Here is a 17,920-nt window from a genome sequence, read left to right as displayed (position 1 = left end):
TATTTAAATGTCAGAAGAGTTTGAAATTACTTAATCTCAGAAATAGAATAATCCTGGGGAAATAGCCCTCTGGCTGTGTTTTACTTATAAAATAAGAAACAGCAGCTGTCTAAAGGTACTCCTTATGTAAATCTCAGCAATGACACAAATAAAGGTTCCACATCTTCATGTAATTAACGGTCTAATACTAACACAACAGAGTCAGTTCTGTGCTGGTTTTGGAAACTCCGCATAATTATTTGGCAATATACAACCATACAGATTTTTAAATAAATGTTAGACTTCTGCCAAGACTCTTTCAGCTGTTACCTCAAACTTTAATACACTGACTGACATAAAGTAAGATTACATGATGCTCTTACTTCCTACACCAAATTCATTCACAGTTGCATCCCTGGAAAGAACACATAATATTGACACTGTAAATTATTGTTACCTTCAAAAACTTCAGGTGCCATCCAAGCAGCACTTCCCTTATTGTTGGTCATGTGTGTTTGAATATCACAAGCTGTACCAAAATCACAGATTTTTAGAACTGTCCCCCCAGCTACCAAGAGCAAACTGTCAAAGAAAAAAAAATAATTAAAATTGCAGGATGAAATACTCTGGTAATAAACCACTGATTTTTTTTACCCCAACAACTATCATTCTAATATAGTTGAGTATCTAAGGCTTTGCTTCGTAGTGCTTTAGTTTTATAATTTGAGAAATAAGTAAAGTCACTTTTGCCTAATCTGAACATAAAAAATATTTATAAATAATCAAATATATAATTTATTAATATTTCTACATGCTAATTTTAAATAAATATCTTTAGCCATAACAAACTACTAAGCATATATTGACAAAATTAGTCTTTCAGATGCCAGAGGTTGAAAACCAAGTGCTGTAAAAATTTTATCAAAAGAAGAATGATCAAGACTCCCATTAATGTCAGTCAATGTAGCTATTTATTTAAATGAAAGCACTCGAAGTTACATGTTAACAGCTCTCTAAATCAAGACTGGGGATACAAGAAAGAATTCAAGATTTAAAGTGTGGCTTCACATTATAATTTTATCTGGTAGTAACTGCAGGCTACCACCAGAAGGGGATGATCCTGCTGATCCCCTAATCTGTTTCCACCTAATGTGTGGAGCCAGATCTGAAGTTGTGAAATGAGTCAGATAACAAACTGACTGGGCAGAAAACTATCCATTTTTGTTTCAGTGGAAAGTGATGGGAGATTCTGGCAGGGGTAGTGGAAGAGGAAGATGGCTATGTGGGGAAAGAGCTCTGATGTATCAGATTAAATATGATGTTAAAACCAAGCAACCAAACAACCTCCCACATAATGTTCTCTTACTGAATAGCACAACCCATTGTAGAATTGGGGCATTTTAAATGCCTCTGATTAGAAGCCACATCCCTAACAAAACCCTCTTCCATGACACAAGGCAGGAGCAGGATGTTTTTCCAGTTTAACAGAAAGTAACTGAGTACAGTTCATTTCCTGTACTATGCACCATCATTCTGTAACTGAAGTTTCAAATGCAGAGCTTTCATTTAGAATACAGTGCATCCAATAAAGTTAGTATGAATTAAAGGTATTTCTTTCAAATGTAATGAAATTATTACAAATTATCTTAAATGCAAATTTTAAGAAAATATGAAATATGAGCCATAAACCTACTTTGGTGGTTTCAGGTCTCTGTGAATTAGAGCCTTTGGTTTCATACTGTGGAGATATGCTACTCCTTGGGAACACTGTAAACACCAACTCATGGCATGTGCAGCAGTATAATGAGGCAGAGGTTCAGCACCATGCAGCACTGGAAAACAGAGGCACAAACTAAAAAGAACTTTATTGCATATTACAACAGATACAACAGAGTTAACAACATACCAGTCAGAAAGCTCTATGGAATCTAAGTCATTATCAATGCCTCATTACCGCAACTGAAAATATCCCTCTGCAGACTGTTAAAAAAATGGAAATGTCAAAATATTTTCCATTTTTTTTAGTATGGTTTTCATAATTTTTGATGTTAAAATTCAATATGAAAGGTGTTGCTTGTTCTCAGCTATCCCTGGTAAAGTATATGTTAAACAAATGCTCAGGGAATTTACAAGGTAAGGAACAATCCTTTCAGATGTTCCACTGGAAAACCTGAAATGACTTCTATAAAATGTAACAAACTAATATCAAGAAACAAACCAGTGGACTGAAATGCGATTTTTAAAAGCACACTCCTTTCTCCTTAAAATTATTTTAAGAATTTCAAAGAACCACAGAATGGTTGGGGTTGGAAAGGACCTCAGGAGGTCTACCAAGCAAGGTCAAGCAGGCCACCTACAGCTGGTTGACCAGGACTGTGTCCAGGTGGCTTCCGAGTATCTCCAAGGATGGAGACGCATGTACGAAACAACTTTATATTTTAGATCATGTTTGCCCTAACACTAGCACTTCAGCTCCAGGAAGACACTATGTTGAAATGATACTCACCATTGTATAGAGAACCTCCTTCAGCATACTCCATAACAAGACACACCTTTGGGGGGGGAGGGGACAAAAAATAGGGATGTTTTAAACGTAGGGGCGGAAAACAGCTTTTGTAAACTGAAAGGAAAGTTCTTTCAGAGGAATTGCAAAGTCTCCATACCTAAGTTAATGGAAAATTTATCTATGAGGTAAAAAGTCAGTCTGAATGGTACATGTTTAAGAAACAGAAATCAGTTTTATACTTAGTTCCCACTGTAAGTTAGGAAACAAGAGAATGACCTCCCTCCCCCCAGTCTTGAAAAGCAAATGCTGTCTTCAAACTGCAATTCATTTGCCTGGTTTTTTTTTTAGTGGCTTACAAAAAATTTTAAATACCATGTGTCGTGGTTTAACCCCAGCCAGCAACTAAGCACCACACAGCTGCTCACTCACTTCCCCCCACCCAGTGGGATGGGGGAGAAAATTGGGAAAAGAAGTAAAACTCGTGGGTTGAGATAAGAACGGTTTAATAAAACAGAAAAGAAGAAACTAATAATGATAACAGTAACACTAATAAAATGACAACAGTAGTAACAAAAGGATTGGAATGTACAAATGATGCGCAGGGCAATTGCTCACCACCCGCCGACCAACACCCAGCTAGTCCCCGAGTGGCAATTCCCCGCTCCCCCTTCTCAGTTCCTATACTAAATGGGACGTCACATCGTATGGAATACTCTGTTGTCCAGTTTGGGTCAGGTGCCCTGGCTGCGTCCTGTGCCAACTTCTTGTGCCCCTCCAGCTTTCTCACTGGCTGGGCGTGAGAAGCTGAAAAATCCTTGACTTTAGTGTAAACACTACTTAGCAACAACTGAAAACATCAGTGTGTTATCAACATTCTTCGCATACTGAACTCAAAACATAGCACTGTACCAGCTACTAGGAAGACAATTAACTCTATCCCAGCTGAAACCAGGGCACCATGTCAAAAGAATTTCACTAGTACTAAGAAAAAAGGGATGCAGCATTATTTTAACCAATTAAATAGCCCATACTAGAATTAGCTAAGGATACATCTGTCCTGTCACAGTACTTGCTTTTCTGCTTTGAGAATTTGTGGGACTGTTTGCAGCTGTGGCAGAAAGAAAGCAAATCCTGAAAATTGCATATATGAGAATAGGAACTGATTTACAAGCTATGAATCATGTGTTGCTAATGTATTTTCTTTTCATATTGCAGATTTGCAATTAATAGGACTGTAGATATGAATGACACTACATATGTAATACACCAGATGCCATTCTGACAAACTGAAGTATAATCGGTGTTAAGAAAGAGCTTTGAGGTTTTCTTGAAAGAATTTATTTCTCATAGCAGGGGAAAGAAAAAACAAAAACCTGAAAATATCAACCAACCTACATATCTGTATATTTCCTTATTATGGCTAAAACATACTATATATAAAATACACATTTTTGTATATAAAATACTCATTTTGTGCATTGATGCTTGCATACGTTATGCTAGTCACCTTTTGCCATACTGACAAAGCTATAACTTACTGGGTTTAGACAGGCTCCATACAACTTGACAATATTGGGATGGTTTACTCGTGACAGTTGTCGAAGCTGCAATACAAATCACACTTCATTTCAAACCATGGGAAGAAAAAAGGCTAATGCTTTATTTTCACATCTATAATTCATAAACCACAACAGCAATTACAATTTTCTGTCTGCATAACCCTAGACGGTGATTTTAGGAATCACAAGACTGATGGCCCTGTTTGCATTTTAATTTATTTCATTAGGTTTGTGTCTAACTGGAACTGTATTTTCAAAGAAATTTTGAGGAAATTAAATTTAAAGAAAGTATTTTTTTCACGGTGTAGTAAAATCCTCAAGTCATAAGCACTATGCAACTATGACCTCTACAGGTTCGGTGCTCTTCCTAGAGCCTACAATTTTGGAATCTCAATTGTCTGACTACATAAACACTCTGAATCATATTGGCTTTATTCACAATATAGAAGATTACTGTTCTTAAAAAAAAAAAAAAAAAAGCAGCAAAATCCCACAACCCTATAAAATAAGCCAGGCAGTTTAATATTAATGTGACATAGTTCTAAAAACCTACCACTGCTTGCACTAACTGGTGATCAGACTATTTTGCACTGAATTTTTCTTTATCAGGAGGTAGTAGAAGGAAAGGAAAAAGGAGTTTTTTTCCCTTTATACAGACTTCTGAGGCAGCTTATGCTGTTCATTATCTAGGGAGCCAATGTTATGTTTTCTGTACACTTCAGAAGTTCTAAAAAAACAGAATGAAGTATTACAACTGATGCTTGCACTGTGTAGGGTTTCCTGAATCCCAGTAATTACTGAAGTACTTCTGGCATTATCTTCTCAGATCTCTTTCGAACACAAAAATGCTAAGAGACTGATCAGATCTACTCAGTATTAAACTAGACTCAGATTAATAACATTAAAAACTTTCCATGGTAATGAACAACGTAAATATTTACACAGAAGGGCTTATTACAAATATGCTGCCTTTAAACGTTCAGTGTGTCAAATTTTTAGTTCCAAAATTAAGAGATTTATTTTTAGCATATTTTGTATATCTTGAACATCCTAGGTTCTTACTGACTAAATACTAAGCAGCATGTCACAAAATATCTCATTTAAATTACATGACTAACTTTTGATTCTAGAAAATGCTATGTATCTTTGGAAGTTTATCAGTTTATCTGAACTACTCAAGATCTTTCTGAAGAAGTAGACATTGAACGGAAAGAGTGATTGCCCTTAAATGAGTTACATAGTAATAATAAACTGACGTCTAAGAAAAAAACCCCAAATTATTAGAACCGCTAAAAATCCTAAGAAACCGTTTCAAGTATGGACCTGATCATTTGAAGAACCTATGCTGTAGTCCCTGGAAGTGTAAATCAGCTCTTTGGTGGGTATTTATTTCACCTGCACCCCGACTCGACACTGGGACAGAATCTAGACACTGGTGTTTCCCCAACTGTGTGCCCTCCTTTCTCCCCCTTGCTTCCAGTTTTTATGGAAAGTGAACTAAAGAAGCTGCAATGTGCTCTGACAGATGTCCTGTTCTGCAAGACAAGAAATCCAGGCTTATACTGGGTACCACAGCCTGCATTTACCTTGTAATACAGACATAGCTTTTAGTACACTAAATGCACCCATGATTTTAAGAAAACAAGCTCTATCAAACCCCATATTTTCCAGCAAACTTACTGTACCTCTACAATGAAGGCTTTTCTCTCAGATTCACTTTCTATTTGTTTAATGGCTACATCTTTAGCTCGCCATTTTGCCTTGCACACCACACCAAAAGCTCCTCTTCCAACAACCTAGAACAAAATACGAAACACTTGAGTTAAAACTTGAAATGGTTTCATTTGCTGCGCAGGACTTCACAAACAGAAAAGAAATTTAACTTAGAAAATTGAAGACATGCAGAATCAAGTTTTGCAGCAGCAACTTAATATTATGCCATCAAAGCATAACTGGTCCTTAGCTAAGCTTCCTCACAGAGGAACTGGAAAATACACATACAAATATTTTAACATGCAGTAACAGTATTTCAGAAAAGTATGATCTTAATTATTTCAAACAAGATTTGCTCAGAAGAAAATTAGGGGAATGATGGCAAATTTATTTTTATAGATTTGACCAGTGAAATGATATCTATCTGCTGTATTTGTTTATTCTTGCTAGTAACAGGAATTCAAACTTCTGACATTTAAATGCACACGCAAACAATTGCACAGGACTATGATGAAGTCAGGATGAGGTGTTCAACGTGCTCAAAGTTACACGATTGAGGCATCTCTGAGAAAATGAAAGGGTGAGAGGAGCAAATTCTCCTGAAAGTCCTCCAAATAAGCACAGTGTCTGTACAAACTATGCTTTCTCTGTTTTTGCTGAAGTCTGCTTTCTAGTTTATTTGGAATTAACATTGTCTAAAAATATATAGACAAGAGTCATAACTCTTCACTGTAACTTTACAGAAGCAGTAGCAGCAGCTTCTGCATACTACATTATTCAAGAATCCTCTTAGTTTTGGTGTGAAGAAGCCCTACCACCACCATTATTTGGAGTAGTTCTTTGAAACCAAGCATGCAAATGAAAGCAAGATAGAGAGAAGTGTCCTTTTACTATGAGGTCACTTTCAGTTACTGGTGAGTTACAAACTATGGTAAATTGAAATTTCACTTTTTAATTGTGTTCTTCAGGGGAAAAATGGCAACATACAGAAATAACAACAAAACATGCATATGCAATGTAAAGTTGAAACTAGCGTGTTACCAAAAGTGACTCTAGCTGCTACAAGAAAGCACAGACAAGCAAGTTGTTACACATATGCCAAAGAGAAAGGTGGAGAGAAGAGGAGGAAGAAATGGAAAGCACACAAAGGCACAGAAGAAGCTAAGGGATAGGAGCTCCTCCAACTCCAAAAAATGCAAGGCAGGGCAGATGTGAAGGATGGGGACGGGGGAACAAACAAGGGGCTAGGTAGGGGGCGGGTCTCAGATTCTGTATTTGGCCCTAGCAGACTTTCTTCACTGTTGGTTTTAACAGCATTCCGTGCTTGTCTTCCTAGTCCTTGATTTCAAGTAATATCATATGTATCCTGAGGAACAAAGCAGACACTTCTAATGAAATAAACACTTTTTTGCGAGGTGAACGAGAAGAGAAGGGAAAGGAAGGGAAGTAAGGAGAAGGTGGACTAGAAGCATTTACAAATGTGATTATCATAGCAGTTTATTATGGCAGAATTTAATTTTTCTGTCTTCCTTAAATGGGTAATGCACACAAAAGAATATTATTTTGGATGGAAAAACACACTTCCCAAAATTACAAAGCTCTTCGCTAGAAACTCATAGTTATTTATGACTTTATAAAAAAACCACAACAACAACCCCCCCAAAAAACAGAAAAGGGGATGGGAAGGAATATTTAAAATTAAAATATAGAGATGCATCATAATTAAATGTTCAAACATAATATTACATCCACATTATAAACAGCACACCAATTCTTATAGGTTCACTAGTGAATTCACTCCTTAACAGGATGATTTCTTAAGAGAAAAGTGTGATTTGTAGGAGATCAGTGAATAACCACATTCCCAATGCCAAAACAATGCAAACTGCCTGCTGCCTGAATGCTCATCCTTTGAGGAAATAACATTTAATAATTTTACCTTCCTTTTTTCTTTTTTTAGATGCCCCCCGCCCCCCAGTAATAATCCAGAACATAAATTAAGAGTGCTGATCCAGAGAAGGCAACTTGGTAGCCAGGAATGTACAAGCACCAGACTGTACTTGTCAAGGCTCCATCTCAAAGCAAACTGACTATCATTTATGTAAACCATACTTGGGTTAGGTTCTCACTACATGATTTCCTCATAAATAAATAAATAGTGAAGCTGATTTCCCCTGAGAATGGGGTGGAAAAGGCTGCAGGTGCACAGCTCAAGACCTGCTAAACTTTCATGATGCATATGAGAAAGTCTGGAATCAAGGGCCCGATTTGAAGAGGGGAGAAATATAATTAAAAAATAATCAAGATTTTGCATTAAGAAGATGAGATAAGGGGAAGTATGCTCAATATTTTTTAAAGGTTACATATGGATATGAGAGACAGCTGCCCAGCAGTGGTGATCAACAGCATTTTCCTCTTCTGGTTTCCTTAATACACACAAAGAAGTATTCTTCTCTTTTACATTACAGCACACACTTACCCTTCCAGGAGCTCCTGGTTTCTCACCTTTACCCTCCACAACAGTGGTTCATAGACTGAGTCTACCACAAGGTATCCACAGCAGATCCACAGAACATGTCCCATTCTGCCCCATGTAAAAAGGGACCTGTTGATTGTCACCTCCTCCCCCAGCTACAGTATAGGGCCTTGACTCTTCTCTTGATATAACACACACCAACTATTTTCTGGCAGTCCACAACTGAGATTGGAAACACCAACCCATATGAATGATAGTCAAGCAGCCTATGAAAATAGTACATCTAAACAAATTGGAAACAGTGAATCACCCGAAGACCTAAAAGTCCCAAGTAGTCTCCCTTGGTATCTCCTATTCTCTCTCAGACCACGTTTTGAATAAAATCGCCCAATTTCTTGGGGTTGGCAGGACCCCCACCTTCTTCTACTGGCACAAGAAAGTTGTCCATTACAACCCCTCTACCCACCTCGCACAGCGTGTAACCAGACCTACAGTTTAAGAAAAATCTCATCAGTCTGTGCGCGCGCCATTAAGCCTGCATTTCACAGAAGTGCTGACTTACTGAGCACATGGAAATCACCCACTGTGCAAGCACATGTAACTCAGACAGCAGCCTGCTCACTCCCGAGAAGTACTGATGACAGACAGTTACCGAGAGAAGGATGCCACAGAGCAACTCAGGCAGGACGAACTGCACTGGGACCAGCAACGCAAGGTCTGCTGCTCCCCTACAGTGTGAAGGAACCCAGACTGGTGAAGTAACTGGGAAGAACTCTTCACTTTAGGAAAAGGAGGTGTGCACGTAATGATTTCTTCTAGCTGGATACAGCTGGCCTTATGGCACAAGGCTGAGTGAGACTCCTTTTAGAAAGCTCCTTTTCTCAGTGTACCTCTTCTCACACTCTTTCATGGTTTTTGACTATGGCTCTGTCACATTCAATTCAGTAACATGGAAAAAAAAATTGCTATTTGAAAACAGTGCATATATGTCAGTTAAAAGATTGGTCTCAGATACATCTGATAAAATTTAATGAAGCAATTTGAACATTTTTTTTTTTTTTTACTTAGCCCGAATAATTTACAACAGTTTGTGACAGATCAGGTTTACTTTTTTTGGCTAGTCATATCTTTCCTCGCTGAAAAGACTTGTGTATGTCCATATGTACACATATATGTACTGCAGATATAGTTTTAATATTATGATTATGTAATATACACTACATATTTTATATGTTAAATATATTTATTTTTCACATGTATATAAAAATAAAATTACATGTATAACAGAAAAAAGAACGCCCAAATATCTCTTGCATTTGATTCCACATGGTCAAATTCAGCCCATAAGCCAATACAGCTGCATACTGTTCCCCTCAAGATAAATCCATGACTATCTGCAAGTTTAATACCAAGAATTGGTACATGTGTTTCCAGTTCACATACTAGAGAAACCACTATTTTTCAATTTTGCTGTATTTTATATAACATTTATATTCAATGAAGAAACTAAGATAAACAAGCGTACCACCCAATGTGATGCTTTACATTGTGCCATGAATGTCACAATACTTGGGCTCTAGATGAAAAGTGGAATAAATTCCATGAATCAGATGCACTTTATGAAGTCCTGATGATGACTGGGGGGGGGGGGAATTAAAAAAAAAAAAAAAAAAAAAAAATCAGTGTCAGGCACCAACAGGAAGAGCTTACCAGGTAATCTAAATCTCAATTACATAAAAGAAGGCTGTGAGAGACCATCTGATATATAAATTTTATGGTTGGTGAAAAGAGTTTGATAAATGACTATGCAGTCAAGGTTTCATAACAATTTATCAGTGACTTGGTGCCTGCTTAGGCAGAGGGTTGAACTTGAGAAGAGGACACGAATGCACTGAATATTTACCTAGGATACAGTGAAAACAGAGAAGAGCTGATCCTCCATTAAAGCAGCTCAGCCTCTTGGACAGCATACGAAAGGAGCAACCGTCAGAAGCAATGACGGATCTCATACAAATTTGAAGTTTACCATATGTGAAAGCCCAGTATGTCTTTCCTACTTAATCTGGAAAAAATATCTTACTCATCATAAAAACATCCTTTACAATCGACAGAATGAAGCTTGTGGTGGATTCCACTTGCACTTCATTTTCTTCCTTTAAGGTTTCACTGAACTTATACTTTAAAGGAGTAGGTATTAGAATTTGTCAGAACAGTTTAAATACTATGTAGTTTCCTTCAACACCGTGTGCTGGAACTAAGTAACTTAATAGCACAGGAGGGAGGCGCTGCCTGAACTTTAGTTTCTTCACGCTCATTCCTTCTTGTCCCCTGCTGTTGGTGCCACACCATATGTTTGGGCAGTAGTGCATATTCTGAATTATATGAAGCACAGTTAATGGAATTATTGACACAACAAATCAATAAACAGAAGTTGATCTGTAGCACTGTGTATGTTTGGAAAATGATCTAAAAATAAACACATTCTTTTGGTAAAAGACTTTATCTCTCTAAATATCTTCTAGGAGAAAAAAGGAAAATATAGGGCATGACACATTTAGAAATAGAACACCAGTGCTTCTACTTTTCCACATAACAGAATTAAGTTTGTTAAGAACCACTCGGTTAGTACATGACACAGACACGGTTTAAACTGGTAGAAATGCTTAAAGAGCTTTAAAGATTGAAAAGTATATACAAATTTATTCCTCTCCCTATGAAATTTATACCAGTAAAAAGCTATGTTTTACTGTGCGACAAAGCGACATGGTGAAAGAGTGTGCCGTTTGCATGTTTTCCAGATAATGTATTTGGAGTCTTATTTAAAGAATATGAACCACTCAAGCTCCCTGGAACAAACATTACCTCTGCGTACAAATAGAATCAAATGCTGTACATAAACAAAGATACATGATACTGACTTGTAAGTATGTAGACTATACTGACTGGTAAGTATGTAGACTAGAAATCATGCAGGAAATAGAGATTGCAGATATGTTAAGCTCTCAAGGATGTATTTCACCCTAAGGGATGTGACCAATGACCCCCCCGCCCAAGTAAAACAAGAAAAATGCATCTCTGTTTTTTCAGATGCACCCTATTCCCCTGTCAAATGTCAAAACTTTGGAAGAATTAATTTCAACTTTGTGTTAACTGCACAGGTTTTCTATTCACTCAAAAAATATAAAGAAACAAAGTTTTCATCTCTGTCCTTGAAGTTCCCATGTTAGTTAGCTCTGCATGCTGGATACCTAATGCTTTTCTTTCTAAAAAAACCTTGCTGGATATGTAAGAGAGCAATAAAATATAATAGCTCCCTGGTTAGCAGATGTAGTATTCTTTGGAGAATTGTCTTCATAATTTGCAGTATCTACATAACATTTTTGTTTACGATTTTGGGAAGACAAGCAGTTAAAAAACCCAACACAACACCAACAAAATCTGTGCTTCCAAACAAACAGCAGTCTCTAAATTGTCTTTAATATCTATGTCCCTTTGGTTACTGGTATATTTGCAAATGAAAGGTTTATGCAAACTGAACTTTTGGATCTCTCAAGCTTCAGACACAATGCAAGATGGAGGGGGAAGAAAAAAAAGATGTTCTACAATGCTTTGTAAAAACAGAAACACATTTTAAAATTTAGTTGCTTCTACTTTCTATCTACCACAGTTCCAGCAGTACCAACAAAGCATACTAATACTTTCAGACACTTTCACACATCTGCCCATACGACACATAGAAAGCATACAGATTAAAAAAAAAAAAAAAGTGCCAAAAGCAGCCATGAACAACAGTTTACAGCCCCTAAAAATATATGCCTACATTTTCTATCATTCATTCAACCAGCCTCAAATTCCAGCTTTGGTTCCTCTGTGTGTGCTATGCTTTATTAAGCAGGTTGAAGCAAATCGGCCCCGTGCCACAAATAACTGTGGCCAATACCCTGGCAGTACTTTTAGGAAGGAGTTCAGATCTGCCAATTCTTACAGCTATGTTCTTTGACTGGTTAAGTTTATTTGTACAAGTGCTCAACCCAATTCTAAATGTTGCTTTCACTTTCTGGGATTCACACAGCAATGAAAAAAACCCAAACTCCCAAATTGCTCCCCCTTTCCTACCCCCCACTGCCCAACCCCCCCCATAAGCAATCCCACTAATTTTAAGTGAACTAAGTAACTTAGTTTAGATTTAGTTTCCAAGTTTCAACTTTAAAGTTATGCAAAACATTGTAAGAGAAAGATATTTCTTAATGAAAAAGATCAGTTATTAAAAATCAACTTACATTCTTAATAAATACACATAACTTCTGCTTGCCACAAACTAATATAGTTGGTTCACATTTAGGGCATCATCTGTTAGAGCTGAACAACACTGTACAGTTATTATTTAGTGACACGGCTCTCTGAATTTAGTTCCGTTTTAAGATATCATTCTCTTTTCAACTTCTTCAGAACATGTTTACGGAGAATCAAAGTACCATCACATATGTTCCTAAAATTATGGGTGTTTCCAGAAATTCTTCCTTTGCTCTGAACACACAACCAACCCTCTTTGCATTTTGATAGCTCAGTCATTCTAAGAAACGTGTGCATCTCAAGCAAAGATAACAGCTAATCAGGTTATACTTTAATTCCAGCTTTTTACACACTGATAGCCTTTTATGCATCTGTCTCAAGAACTGAACTCATTTTAATTACCAGTAATTTAAACACACTAACAAAACACTTGTCTGATGTTCTAGTAGGAATCAGTTTGTCCTGTTCCAGCACCCCAGACAGGAGATTCTAGTTTTATATGCAAAATGCTGTGAAATGAGGCACTTGGGGTAAAGTGCTCCAACATGAGTTGGGCTTGCTGGGCTGGCACAGTCTAAAATTACTGGTCTTTGAAAAACAAATAATCATTCTGCAGTCAGTAAAATACTGCTAGAATCCACTGGGTGGGATAAATAAGGGATACGTGAAGTTTTTTCTGTTGTTTTCAGTTTTTACTTTGGGAAAGGCCTTCCCCCTGCCCCCAATTCCTGATAGCAGTTACACTGTCAGTTGTGACCTTAGCTGCTGCATTAGACATGGAACTTTATTACTATCTCAAATGCGCATCTTGCTTTCACTGCTGGAATAGAACAACCTGTGAGGTTTCTTTCCCACGCATTCTTTAGGAGAGTAAAATAGAAGTTTATTTTACAGGATGCAAATTGATTCATTAAATAAATCTGCATGTGTAGAAATAAGTGTAAAGTCTTACATTAACAATTTAACTAGCTTATTAGCCACCTCCTAACATTTGCTGCACCCTAAATTTCATCCACATGAAATTGGTATTGTGTAACTTCCACTATAAACTCACACTCCAGCTGACACTTCAGCTATTTTCTTATGTAGATGAATGAAGAAAATCTTCCACTGGTATAACTAAACAAAATTTAAATAGTGATTTGAATTATATCAGAAATGTATTTAGAGTAAAATCACAGAAAATTCTGGTGTACGTTTTCACCATGTACTAATTTTTTGCCTTTGCTTCTGGATGCCCAGCTTTGCACCTTGAAGGCTTACTTTCTGAAAAAGGCAGAGAAACTGTAGATACGACTGACTTCAAACAGATTCCTAACTACCACCCTTGGCTCTTGAGAACCAAACCTTTCGTACTCATGTCAGATATCCAAGAATATTGTTCACATCTCAGATCACACCTGCAGTTGTCATCTAAACTTCTTCCAATTTTGCAGATTGGTGTTCTACACTTGGACAGAATCCCCCAGGAGATAAAAAACAATGGAGGTAGTAACAACTCCATGTTCAGTGGGAGCTCATGCAAATCCGCTTTACCTTCTAGTGTAATGGACATAATCAGTCACTGCATCTCATTAACTTTTAAAAAGTTTACTATAAAGGGGAGCAGAACTCAGTTGTCTTGCTGTATTCCTCATTCTCTTGTCTCTGAGCTACTCTGCTCCATAACTGCAAGGAACACATGCAGTTCTCAGCACACTTCTCGGACAGTAAATGACATTATTCAACTCTTTCAAAAACGTCTAACGTAGGTGAACATGCCATAAATTGCATCTCCTTAGCTGCTGGCACCTTAAGTAGGTTTTTTAAAATAAATATTTAGAGAGCTTACCTGTTCATCTTAAAGAAAACATTACCCTAAATCCCCTTATAATTAACTGCTGTTGCCCAAACAGACTGCTGAAAATAAACTTCAGTGGATACTACAGTATACCAGCAGAGCGTTAAACAACAGTTTCCAAATAATTTACACTTTCAGACTGTTTGACAGTAACTTGCAACCATGCAAATACGGCAAAGGTTTTCAGCCTGGCTACATCAGACAGTGACTGGGCAGGGCCACAGCATACATGACCAGACACGCATCCTTTGGCTGTGCGATCCAAGGCATACACACATCATGTGATGAAGAGGTCTGCGTTTTGGTCATGTATGGGACTGTTATCAAGTTACATGATGGAGGAAGGGCTGTGGGATTTTCGGGAAAGAGTGGCAGGGAGCAGATTGCCAGAACAATTCAAAACCAAGGTCTGTTGATTGCTTAGATGTGAAAGCACCTCTGGGAAGAAGAGACAGCAGTACTTAGGCTAGATTTAAATACAAGATTTTAAAATAGGGCTATTAGGCTATTGTTGACTTGATTTCAGTTACATTAAGTTTTCAGATAAATTCTGTAGTTTTATTTATTCAGTTTCTAATGATTTGTCCATCTACTACCTAAAAACTTAAGAGGGGACATTCTCACAGCCAAAAATTTGCATGGTAAAGTAGGGAACATTTCTGTTGAACCCAAGTTTTACATTGTTTTTCCCCATCTAGTTTTGCAGATACTCCCACTGTGTCACATCAATTTTGATTTGACTCCAACTCATTCATAATAATTATCTCTATATTTTACTTCAATCTAAGCACTTTAAATAATGAAAAGGCAGTTTGAAGTTGGAGACATGTTTGACATGTTGGTGGGAAGTAACACTACAGTACAGTTAGTCATGTGCGTGGTAGCTAAAACAAAATATGGTATATTCTTGGTATTATCCAGTAGAGTTCAGCCAAACCTAAACGAAAGCACACTTATAGATCTCACATTTATTAGCAAGGACTCAGGGCCTGCAAGTATTCCAGAACTTCAATATCTATTAATAAACCAGTGGCAGAGTGGGACTGCTATCTGCTGACAAGACAGCCTTGATAATACAACAGCAAAGCTATGATTATACAAGCATTCATTTGAGTTCCCAGTGTAGATCTGTTGACACTCCATTTTGAAACATGTGAAGTTTGCCAAGCATATTAAGATCTGACCATTTTGAGTCCTTACAGCCATTTGAAAATTCTTGAAAACTTCTGAGCCTGAAGCGAGAGCACAGAAAATCCTCAGTAACAATGTATGTTCTGTTATGACTGCAAAGTTGACTATTTGCGCTGAAACTGCATCCTAAGTAAGAGGTCAATACCCACAGTCGAGAAAAGCAATATCTAAGTATGGTCTCTAATTCACCTGTGTTATCATAAAGTAGATCTTATTTCTTCCTCTGTGCAACGACATTTAGACTGTGTTCAGCACTATGGTATCCCCACTGCCTGCAAGAATTTCTGGTAGGACAGGTACACTGAGCATAACTCAAAATGCTACACCAGCCGTCATCGTCATCAGATTTTTCTCACAGAGAGATGACTTTAGGAGAGCTCGCCCTGCTTACATCACATGAGTTTTGTCATCTCCAACAGAGATACTACTTTGTGGATAATGCAACAACTACATTAAATAAAGCACAAATTACTGCTTAGGCATCATCTCTACATACATTTTTCTGCATGTAGTCCTGTCTCTGTGGGTGCTAGGCAGGTACGTAGGACACATACAAGTCTGAACACTAAACCTTAGAATGATAAATTCTAGTTACACCAATTATACACTATACAGCTCCACATTTCCTACATGTAAAATAGCGATATAATCCTTGCTAACAGCCTTCCCCAGGGTGTCGTGAGGATTAAAGATTTGTATAGCATTTTATTAATTCAAAGTGCTATGTGTAACATATTAGATGTGCTACTCACTTCTAGGAGCCATCACAGGACACCTTTTTATGACGGATAAATTCCTATCAACTTTATTTTCTTCTTTGGGCGAGAAAAGCCATTTCTCCCAAAGCAGATGATTTGATCCCTGTCCATTAGTAAGTGTTGCAAAAACATCAGCATATTATCAAATGCAAAAATACTTTCAGTTCCCAAACACCGTAAAATTTTCTCACTTCAGAACAGTTAAATGCATAAAGGGAAGAGGAACTATTAGACTTACAGAGTCAAAAATCTTCATGATTGCCACATTCAGAGAAAGGGGAAAAGGGAATCTTTTGGAAGATACTATCTTCTGAGAATTTCCAGTGTCTGCGATGGTGAAAGCCAAAGTTACCACAACACTACCTGAATACAGTTGTTCTAAGAAAATACTGCAGGTTTTATGTTCTGTGAACTCTCCCAGGCCACGTGAGCCCACCATAATAATTATGAACAAACCAGTAGCTAGCAAACCACTTTAAAAACGTGAGACACTGGTTGTCATATCTATAAAAGCTACTACACAAAACTAAATTCACTTCCGCATAAACTTTTTAAGAAAAGGAGGGTAATTATTACTGAAAGAGAAAGATGTTAATCTTTGAATAAAAGCACAAAGACTGTTTTCAGCGGTCTTGGATGTCTGCTAGGTCCAAGCTGGCCTCATCAAATTCAGCACGGACCTGCATGAAGCAACTTCATTCCTGTAGAGACGTTAGCAGGGGAAGAAGAGAAAAAAAATAAATCTAACAGCGGCAATATTTTTGTGCGATTCTGAGAGTTAAACAACACTGTGGTATATACATACTACTGAGCCCTTTAATAAAACACTTAAGCTATCCTAGATCAGACCCATCCTACTTTCACAGGAAATCCCGACAGACGAAAGGTACATATGAAATTCTGTACTTTATCCATCCCATTCCAGACTCAAAGAACTTAAGTAACATCATTTTACTATATAACTTTCTACAGAAGAAGGGGAAATACTTGCTTCCAGCTATGTTACACCACAACCGAATGTCACTTCCTGGGTAACACGCACAGGTCACAAATGAAATGTTACAGATCCACGAGTGCAACATCACCAGCCCATGTTAAGAGAAAATAGTAAAGAGAGATCTGTACGTCCTTACAGCTAACAGAGCTGTAAATTTAGCAAATAATTAACACCGGTACGATGATTATATATACGGCGGTTCAGTTCAGTGGCAGATGGAGAAAGCAGCGGCATACAGAAGCAGAGATCCGAAAGGAACATCGGAATTAACAGTTGCCTCTTGTGACAGCGTTTGACAACGGTGTTTGTCACCCGTACTAAAGCTGGGTGGCAAAATGGGCGGCGAAACTTTAAAGTCCTGAGCAAATCTATCCCGCTTAAGTACCCCTCCCCCCCCCAGTACAGCACCAGCACCAGGGCTGGCAGAAGTAAGCTGGCACCTCCGCTCCCAGCCACACCGCCTTTGTCCTCCGGTGCCAGCCGCTGCAGCATCCAGCGGAGAAGGCAACAACCCCCGGTGCAGGTACACTGCGGGGGGGGTGTGGGTGGGGGGTGTCCCGGCAGACCCTGGAAGCCCCCGCGGCCCCTTCCGCCAGCGGCGGGACGGC

At 37.9% G+C, this 17,920-nt stretch overlaps 1 protein-coding gene across 5 annotated transcripts in view; it reads right to left on the bottom strand.

The window, feature by feature from the left end:
* The window catches only part of MAP3K7 (mitogen-activated protein kinase kinase kinase 7), a 45,209-nt gene that overhangs the window by 26,956 nt on the left and 333 nt on the right, over window positions 1-17,920 (bottom strand). For 3 of the 5 annotated variants that reach the window (XM_010565671.1, XM_010565673.1, XM_010565674.1), the window contains exons 2-6: window positions 5,730-5,840; window positions 4,024-4,089; window positions 2,486-2,531; window positions 1,673-1,811; window positions 437-561 (exon numbers count right to left, since the gene is read on the bottom strand). In XM_010565671.1, the coding sequence (XP_010563973.1) occupies window positions 437-561; window positions 1,673-1,811; window positions 2,486-2,531; window positions 4,024-4,089; window positions 5,730-5,840 (487 nt within the window). Of the gene's footprint in view, window positions 1-436; window positions 562-1,672; window positions 1,832-2,485; window positions 2,532-4,023; window positions 4,090-5,729; window positions 5,841-17,920 lie in introns of those variants that run through there. The other 2 variants (XM_010565675.1, XM_010565676.1) reach the window with 2 other exon arrangements.

The sequence above is a fragment of the Haliaeetus leucocephalus genome, unplaced genomic scaffold, assembly GCF_000737465.1.
Source record: "Haliaeetus leucocephalus isolate CR32 unplaced genomic scaffold, Haliaeetus_leucocephalus-4.0 Scaffold195, whole genome shotgun sequence".
Lineage (NCBI taxonomy): Eukaryota > Metazoa > Chordata > Aves > Accipitriformes > Accipitridae > Haliaeetus > Haliaeetus leucocephalus.
Note: the sequence above shows the minus strand (reverse complement) of the source record. Positions and strands in the feature narration are given on the sequence as shown.